Raw genomic sequence first — 9,547 nt, forward strand, 5'->3', positions numbered from 1 at the left:
GACAAATAGAAATAGAAAGAAAAGTAACATTACTGAAAGTGGCAGGGTATGGAACTCCAGGACTTCATCCCCTGGCCCCCAAAAGCAATTAATAAACTGGCAAAAACTCTCAAAATCAACTTTTGCAGAACTCTGGAATCTAGTCAAAAAATTACAACTGGGGGAAATTTGGTGCAGAAAGAAGCTCCTGCTTTGAGGCAAGAAATTTTAAACTGCCTGTCTACCATCACCCATGCCCCAAATTTGCAGTAGTTTGTGGATGGCAGCCCACTATCCTGGTTAAGATTGCTAGTGACAGGAGGAGGAATTTGGATCCTATTCTCATAGAAATGTGCTTGATCTTGGTCTGTCTGGTGGCGGCCTCAAGGACCAGCACAAAATTTCCCTTTGTCACAGAAGACTGAGAGCATTCGCAGGACTGGAGCTGGAACAGTAACTTCCTGGGTGACATTTGCCAAAAGTATTTAAAGTCATAGGTATTGGCCACAGCAGCCTGGGGCAAGGAACAACATTTGGGATAAGCAAGAGACAGACTGAGAAGCCTAGGTAGGAAGCGTTAGGGAAAAGAGATACATGGCAAAACAAGCACTTTTAAACACTCACATACACTGGGGAATCAAGAAGTTTATGTACATGCCCAAGATTGAACACATGATCAGAAAAGGTCACAGAAGACCCTAAGCATTCACCTTAGTTGGCCTTCAGGCTCTGCACAACCAGAAAGTAAAGCATTTAAAAAGTGCTCCAGCACAGAGCTCATCTGTAAAGACTGGGAAAGTAGTTTTTTTGTTGTTGTTGTTGGCTGTAGGCATTTAAAGTAACTCTGTCCAAACACTAGTTGACCACTAAGCTAATGAAACACAGACTTCAGTGGCCAAATATGACCAAAAATGCAGAATTTTAAAAAGTATTTTTTAAAAGTCTCTAAACAAGGAAACAATAACCCACAACAGAGAGCAACAAATTCTGTGAAGTGGGGGAATCTGACTTCTAGAGTTGACCCTTGCGAATATTCAAAACACTCAGATTCCAACACAAATTGTGAGGTATATAAAGAAATGAGAAAGTATGGTCCATTCACAGGAAATAAAAAAAAATATTAGAAACTGACTGAGAAAGTTCATGTATTGAACTAACTAGGCAAAGATTTTAGATGAGTTGTCTTAAATATGCTCAAAGAGCTAGAGGAAACCCTGGAAAATGGACTAAAGGAAATGAGGAGAAGAATGCCTCAGAAGATATAGAATATTAGTAGAAAGATAGAATATAAAGAGAATGAAACTATGAAAAGAAACTAAACAGAACTTCTGGAACTTAAAAGTACAATAACTAAAATGAAAAGCTCAGTAGAGGGGTTCAACAGCATGTTTGAGCAGGGAGAAGAATGAATAAGCTAACTTGAGGACAGGTCAATTGAGATCCTTCAGTCTGAGCAGCAGAAAGTGAAAAGAATGAACAAAAATGAACAAAACCTAAGAGACCCATGAGACACCATCAAGCATAGTAATATATTCACGATGGGAATTCAAGAAGGAGAAGAGAGATAGAAAGGGGCGGAAAGAATTTTTGAACAAATAATGGATGAAAATTACTCAAATTATAATAGAGACAATAATCTGTGCATCCAAGAAGTTCATTAATTCCAATCAGGATAAACTTAAAGAGATACAAACAAAGACACAGTATAGTCATATGATCAAAACCAAATATATGGCACTACACTGTAGCAACTATAATGTCAATTTTCTAGTTTTTGAGCTGGGTTGTGATTTCACAAGTGTGAAAGAGGAAAGGGAAGAGAAGGGATGGAAGGAAAGGAAAGAGGGTCAGCAGGGGTCAAAGATAAGAGTAAGCTGTGAACCAAGGATGTTGATGAATCTGCTCATCTGTGGTCCATAATTTTAAATGTTTTAATGCATCCTTTTTTCTTTTTCTTTTTTAATGTCTGACATTCTCTCTAGATGAGAATAGGTTAAACGTTGGAGTGAAAGTTTCCAGTGTGGAGAGAAGTGAACAGAGAAGGCGAGAAGGAAGTTGGTAAAATCAGTTTGGGGTTATGGATTTTGAGGTCCCTCAGGGACATTCAGGCGGTGGTGTACAATAGACAGTTGGCAAAGAAGGCCTGAGACTCAGGGGAGGGAATAACCTGGATATGTAGATTTGGGAATCACCTGTGTTAAGAGGGAAATGAACAGAGATCAGCCAGGGAGAGAGAACACATGGACCGAGAAGAGCAGAGGCTCAGGACATAGCTGCTACTCAAGGAGGCAGCGCAGCTACCTGGCGGGCACCACCACCAGGGCTCTGGAGTCAGACGGAGCTGGTCTTGAAAACGGGCTGTGGGGCTCCGTGTGGAGCGCTCTTGGAGAAGTCGGGTACCCTCCCTGTGATCAGCTGTCACAACTGGGGATAAAGGGCATCTCAGAGGGATGCTGAGTGAGGACCTGAGAGGCGCCAGGTAAAGCACCTGCAGTCAGGAAGCCTCCCCCCACCTGCTCTGTTGGTAACTCCCCCTTTTCCACACACCCGCCCCCAGCCCGTCCGCAGCTGTCCGGTCCCTGCGGGATATAGGTGAGGGGGCGGGGCGGGGCGGGGGGAAACCGGGCTCGGGTGACGCGACGCTCACGTGACCGGCAGGGCGCTGACTTGGGCAGCAGCTCCCGCTTCCCCCCCGCCGCCCACGCCCCGAGGTCTGGTCCAGTCGCCCGCGCGGAACCAGCTCCCGGAGCTGCCCGGGTGGCGGGCGAGGGGCCGGCGGGCGAGGGGCCGGCGGGCTTAGGCGAGCCAGAGGAGGCGCAGGCCCGGCCCGGGCGCTGCAGGTCAGTGTGAAGGTGGGCGCTGCTGGCGGCCCGGGGTGGGGGTGGAAGCGGATGGGACTAGGATCCGGGAGCAGCGGGGAGAGGGGAAGGGGTCCCGAGATGGGTGAGGAAGGGCACGGGGCGTGGCGTGGGCAGGTGGGGAGGGAGGACCCTGCAACTGGCCCTGCCGCCTCTTCGACGCCCCTCCTCTGCATCCTCCATACATTTTCGATCCTGAAATGAGGTCGCGGGGATGGGGAGAAGCAGTGCGACCCTGAAACTTAGGCAAATTCTGGAAATAAACCCCCTCTCACACTCTGAGCCTATGAGGAAATGATCTCCGTGTAAAGGGGTGGGGGCGGGGCGGGTGCCGGGGAGGGGTCCCAGCGACCCAAACAGTTTGTAAAGCATCTAGTCTGGTCCTGAGGCCTGACAAAAAGATTTGGAGACTGAGGTGCGGGGTCAGGGGAGGTGGGGGAGGCAACGGTGGATGAGGAGGGGCCCGATTGCGTCCTCGGAGCTCCCATCCCCTTCTCCTGTCTGTCTGCAGGTCTTTGAGGCTGTTGTTCCCAGCATTCTGCTAGGCTACAAAAAGAGGAGAAACTTGTTCAGATCCCCGCAGGTCAGTGAAGGAGAGGGCACTGGACAGGCACCCAGAGGGGTGGGGAGTGTGGAGGGCATGGCCCGGGCAGAATTGGGGGCCCCACTGCCCACTTCCCAACACATTTACACACACTCTGCCATGCTGAGCAAGCGTAGGGAAAAATGGCAGGGTCTGTCTGGGAAATGGTTGGCTCACGTGTGCACGAGGAATGGTGGGGTAAAGGGTGGGCAGAAGGCACACTAGGAGGGCCGGGCCAGGTAAGGGGACCCCTGACAAGGGGTGAGAAGCGACTGCCACTATCCGGACCTGCATTCCATCCCCAAGCCCTCATCTCCCTTGTTTCCTCTTTGTCTTCTCTTCCCCTTGCCCCACCCCATCCCCTAGGACAGAAAAGGAGGGGACACTCAACATGGAAAAACTCTGCAGTGAAAAGGAAGGAAAGCCTGAGAACCAGGGCAAGATGGAAAACAAAGTACAGCCACTGGATGCGGGAAAACCAGGAGTAGCTTGTACTGTGGAAGACAAGGAAAAGTTAGAAAACAAGGGAAGGACAGATCTCAAGGGAAAGACAGAAGATGAGGAAGTACTAAAGGATAAGGAAAAGCCAGAGAGTGAGGCAAAGCCAAAAGAAGGAAAACCAGAGAGTGAGAGAAAGCCAGTAAGTGAGGGAAAGCCAGTGAGCGAGGGAAAGCCAAAAGAAGAAAAGCCAGCCAGCGAACCAAGGGCTGCAGGAAAGCGCCCAGCTGGGGATGATGTACCCAGGAAGGCCAAAAGAAAAACCAACAAGGGGCTGGCTCAGTGTCTCAAGGAATACAAGGAGGCCATACACGATATGCATTTGAGCAATGAAGAGATGATAAGAGAATTTGATGAGATGGCCAGGGTGGAGGATGAGGTGAAGAAAACCAGATAGAAATTGGGGGGGTTTATGTGGATGCAAAAAAGTTTACAGGACCCCTTCCACCCGAGGGGCCCAAGGGAGCTCAGGGGTGGCTGCAGTGCCCCACAAAGGGGCTTTGAAGACATTCCTTTTGTGTAATGCCCCTGGCAGGCGTTTACCAGGCCCTGTGCTTTAAAGTTTTGCAAATACTTTGCTTTAGGCGTCACTCTTGTTATCAACAACTTTTTGATGCAGCTAGAGCACTCTGTCAGTAGGGGATTTTTACCCGTGTGCATTACAAAGGCGTTATGATTCTTGGAAAAAATAAAACAGCTTATAATATCATCTACAGAATCGGTCCACTTTTGTAAAAGAACAGAAATTTGTATGGTACATCTATGCACAGGAAAAATAGAAAACTTTGTTCACTAAAAGGTTAACAGTGGTGGGCTTCCCTGGTGGCGCAGTGGTTGAGAGTCCGCCTGCCGATGCAGGGGACACGGGGTTGTACTCCGGTCCAGGAAGATCGCACATGCCGCGGAGCGGCTGGGCCCGTGAGCCATGGCCGCTGAGCCTGCGCATCCGGAGCCTGTGCTCCGCAACGGGAGAGGCCACAACAGTGAGAGGCCCGCGTACCGCAAAAAAAAAAAAAAAAAAAAAAAGGTTAACAGTGGTTTTATGAGTTGTGAGATTGTGGGTGATTTATTTTCTTTGTTTTCTTTCTACTCATCTGTTTAATTTTTCCTAAGGAGCACAGATTACTCTTCTTATAAAGAAATGCTAAAATATAAAAAAGGAAAGCAATACATACAAAGCAATACAAAGAACTGTTAACTGAGTTTATGAAGTCAGTGGAGACACTGTAAATTCTTGTTGTCAGAACTTAAAATGTTATGTAAAACTCACATTACTTCTGGACTCCTATCTGGAGGAATCAACTTGTCAGCTATAACAGATCAATTGCTATAAAGAGCAGTCTTGTCATCTGTGAAATGGGGATAATAATTGCCTCACAGGATTGTGGAATGGATTAGATGAGGTACTGAGTATGTAAGCTGTGTTAGGCTGGTTTCTACCTTTTCCCCTATACTAGCAGGACCAGGACCTCATCAGGCACTTGGAAGAGGGTTGATGTACATCTCACCTATGCCCAGAAATAAGTTTCAGGAAGCCAAGAGGTGGGTACAACCCTCCCTTGGGTATTGCCATGTCTGCTGGGCACTATGCCACTTCTCATGAGTCCTCCATCTTCTTAAGGTCCTCACTGCTGCCGATGGACTGATGTCCTCAAGATGACAAAGCTCAATTGATTTTTCTGGAGTCCCCAGTGAGCCCTAAACCTGCCCCACACCATGACACTGATCGAAGTGAGGATAAAGCCCTTTTCTTCACTTTAGAGTTATACTTATCCAAGTGGTAATACCTCAGTGCTCCTTTGGTCACTAATGGATTTCAGATTTTACATACAGCCATCTTTTCATCAGATTCAGATATGGGAAGCTGGGATAAAATTTGAGTGGTGCACACTGTACTTTTCTCATCTGTCAGTACCTTCTCTGCTCCTTTCCTTTTTCCTTAGAGGAAATTATCTCCTGGGAGACTCCTACTGGGTCCTGCATTACAAGGTTAGCACACCTACCCATACTTGTGATTTTTAGAGCATTGCTACTCAAATAGTGGTCCATGGACCAGCTGCATCAGCATCATCTAAGAGATAGAAATGCAGGATCTCAGGTCCCCATCCTAGACTTACTGATTCAGAATCTTCATTTAAACAAGATCTTCAGGTGATTCCTGTGCACTTTAAAGTTTGCAAAGCACTGGTTTATAAGGAGACTCTCCTTAGCCTCCCACTCCCACCATCATGTGAAATATGTGCCTAAAAGGATAAATACATGTGCTACATAAGATACATCCTGCAGATTATTAAGTAGGCCTGTGTTTGTTGAACTGCAGTTCCACATCCTCAACAGTAGTAGAACCTGAAACAAATTCAATGAGTCAATACCTGAAATTGTTTAATGAAGTAGGGTAGAATAGCATTGGTTAGAGCTAAACAGTAAATATCAGATTGTATCCCGGGTAGGTAGGGTGAGTATTGTTTTGTGAAATTTGTATTTCACTTATATATGTATGTATGTCTGTATACCTTGAGTTGTGATGAAAAATAAATTTCTAATTGTGGGCTAAATTTTTTAAAAATTGAGAAACACTGCTTTGGACTCTGCTTCTCAAAGCACAATTTGTCCTTTTTATCCTGGTACCTCTAATGCCTAGCACAGTGCCTGTCAAGTAATAGGTTCTTAATAAATTTGTAAATGATGATAGCTGAGTTAGGCATTCTTGCCTCAGATCATTCCAGGTCTAGATAAATAACTGTGGACTCTATTTCTCTAGCAGGGTTTACTTGCAGTTCCAAATGAAATGCCATGTAGAAGGGTTTGTACCACAAATTTAACCCTATCTCATTTCATTAATGCATGCATGTTTTTAAAGTGTGCAAATTTGCCACAATAAAATCACCAGAGGACTTTGTTGAAAATGTGAACTCCTTACCCCCACTTCGGATCCACTGAGTCGAGCGCTGGAATCTCCATTTTTTTCTTTTTTCGGTACATGGGCCTCTCACTGTTGTGGCCTCTCCCGTTGCGGAGCACAGGCTCCAGATGCGCAGGCTCAGCGGCCATGGCTCATGGGCCTGGCCGCTCCGTGGCATGAGGGATCCTCCCAGACCGGGGCACGAACCCGTGTCCTCTGCATCGGCAGGCGGACTCTCAACCACTGCACCACCAGGGAAGCCCTGGAATCTCCATTTTTAATAAGCTTCCTAGGTGATTCTGATTCACACTAAAGGCTAATGTCCACTGACTTATATATTCATTATGATTGCAGTTGTGTTAAGTGTAAACCATAAGGTGAGCAGAAGAGTTGCAATGTTTATTTGGTGGGTGTGGGGGAGAGCTGAAGGCCTTTGTAAGGTATAAAAGTTTGGGAGTAAGAACCCATAAAGGCAAGGATTAATATATCTACTGAAGAGAACCTGAAACTGTTTTTAGAGCAAATCATGACTATAAACAAAGGCAAATGGAACGCATCTCATAGGATGGTGTATTTCCTTCTTTAGATGCCATAACTATGACAGCTAAACAGTTCCATTGCTAAAGAAGACTCATGGGACCTCAAATGTCAAACCTTGCAAATCTGTAGTTTAGCACGGAGAGGGGGGAAAGAATGCAATGTAGCAACAGCATTGAGGATATGCCTCACAGCCAAGAGCTGTCTCATACCCAGGGGTCTAAAGTGGCCAGATGCAAGCTCCAATTGCCTTCCCTCTCTATAAGAGCCCTGGAAATATGCACTTCTTTTGGAATAGGAACAACTGATGTGTTCACAGAGTACCTTAGAACCAGAGAGCACAAAATGGAGTCTCAGCCCAGGGTTCTCTTGCAGTGTTGGTTACGTAGGCATATTCTTGCTATGTTGTAGCTCTTCAACAGCAGAGCGCTTGGTGGGGATGTTCACCAAGACCAGATGCAAACGATCAACCTTTTTGTTACCAATAAGCAAAGCTGACAAACTGGTACAAACCATCCAAACTCCTAGGACCAATGGTTCTAAAACAACACTCTTAGTATGTTTCATGCCTTTGCCATGAGTCAGTAACTTACTGGTGCATTTCTTATTTTAGTAGACCAGCTTGGGCAAATCCCAGTCTTGCTGGAATTAACCCTCTAAAAGCAATATGCCTTTTACCCTCCTCCTCACAATGTAATAACAGCTGAATAGGGGTACCCTTTCTCACTGCAGGCACAACTCCCAGTGAGTACTGCTAACATGGCCCTCGCTTATTTGCTAGAAATCTCTCCATCTTCCCATTGGGATTCAGTCTCCACCCTCCTCCACCCTGCTCTACATCCCAGGGAATCTGACCTGTATTGATTACATCAAAGGGCTCCCTTGTCCTTTGGGAGTAAGTGGTGGACAATGTGGTCAGGAACTTTACTTCCCAGCTTGTTCCCTGTAGTGTCACCAGATACTGACAGTCTCTTCTCTAAAGTTTCCTGGGGGGTTGCCCTCTCCAAATAGGCTCTGTATCTCAAGCTTTCAGTAACCCCTCTTTACCTTTGTCCCTCAGGCCTAGATAATCCTACCTTTACTAGCCATGGAGTATTGCACTACCCCTGTGGTTCTCCAGTACCCTTCCCACATCTTTGTATACTGTACTTTTTTAAAAAGTCTCAAATTTTCTGGGCTTCCCTGGTGGCGCAGTGCTTGAGAGTCCGCCTGCCGATGCAGGAGACGCGGGTTCGTGCCCCGTTTCGGGAAGATCCCACATGCCGCGGAGCGGCTGGGCCCGTGAGCCATGGCCGCTGAGCCTGCGCGTCCGGAGCCTGTGCTCCGCAAATGGGAGAGGCCACAACAGTGAGAGGCCCGCATAACGCAAAAAAAAAAAAAAAGTCTCAAATTTTCTGGGCTTCCCTGGTGGCGCAGTGCTTGAGAGTCCGCCTGCCGATGCAGGAGACGCGGGTTCGTGCCCCGTTTCGGGAAGATCCCACATGCCGCGGAGCGGCTGGGCCCGTGAGCCATGGCCGCTGAGCCTGCGCGTCCGGAGCCTGTGCTCCGCAAATGGGAGAGGCCACAACAGTGAGAGGCCCGCATAACGCAAAAAAAAAAAAAAAAAAAAAAAAAAAGTCTCAAATTTTCTAATGCAGATGGGCTCCCTTTTTCCTGTCATGCACTTCTCAGATACAGTAATAGATACTAGAAGTTACCCCAGAAATTGGGTTACTAATTTGAGGAGGGAAAAATAACCTCTTTGCACTGGGGGTTGGGAGAGTAGGGGGCAGGTGTTAGAAGAGGTTCATTGGTACATGGCATGTAGTAGTATCACACTTACTCAGCACCACAGGTGGCATAGAATGAAGTACAGGTGGAATCCAAAGTTTGGGGAATCAAGCTGCTGTGTCATTTAAGCACTGTGTCAAAAATCATTATCCAAAAGGTTGTGGAGTTTTCCATGTTCATCTGATGGTCCTAAAGAATATGCATAGGAAAAAGGAAATTAAAAGCTATATAATACAACAGAAAACACATGTAGAGCACCAGAAAGCCTGCATGGCATGTTTGAAGAAGTTCCTCATCTTAGGAATGGAAAAAAAGCTGAGGACCAAGCTCAGGTCCTCATACTGTCACTGAGTTCCACTGCCAATTAAATGACCTACCTGCTATGGATTTTACAATAAGGTAAAAACACTAGTAGGGAAA

General features: G+C 46.6%; 1 protein-coding gene across 1 annotated transcript; it reads left to right on the forward strand.

Moving 5' to 3' along the window:
• Nucleotides 1-3,811: 3,811 nt before the first annotated feature.
• Nucleotides 3,812-4,441, forward strand: LOC103079211 (transcription elongation factor A protein-like 4). Its single transcript, XM_082931042.1, is given in 1 exon segment — nucleotides 3,812-4,441. A coding segment is annotated over 1 exon segment (630 nt).
• The last annotated feature ends 5,106 nt before the right edge of the window (nucleotides 4,442-9,547 follow it).

The sequence above is a fragment of the Lipotes vexillifer genome, unplaced genomic scaffold (genome assembly GCF_000442215.2).
Source record: "Lipotes vexillifer unplaced genomic scaffold, Lipotes_vexillifer_v1.1 scaffold1996, whole genome shotgun sequence".
Classification (NCBI taxonomy): domain Eukaryota; kingdom Metazoa; phylum Chordata; class Mammalia; order Artiodactyla; family Lipotidae; genus Lipotes; species Lipotes vexillifer.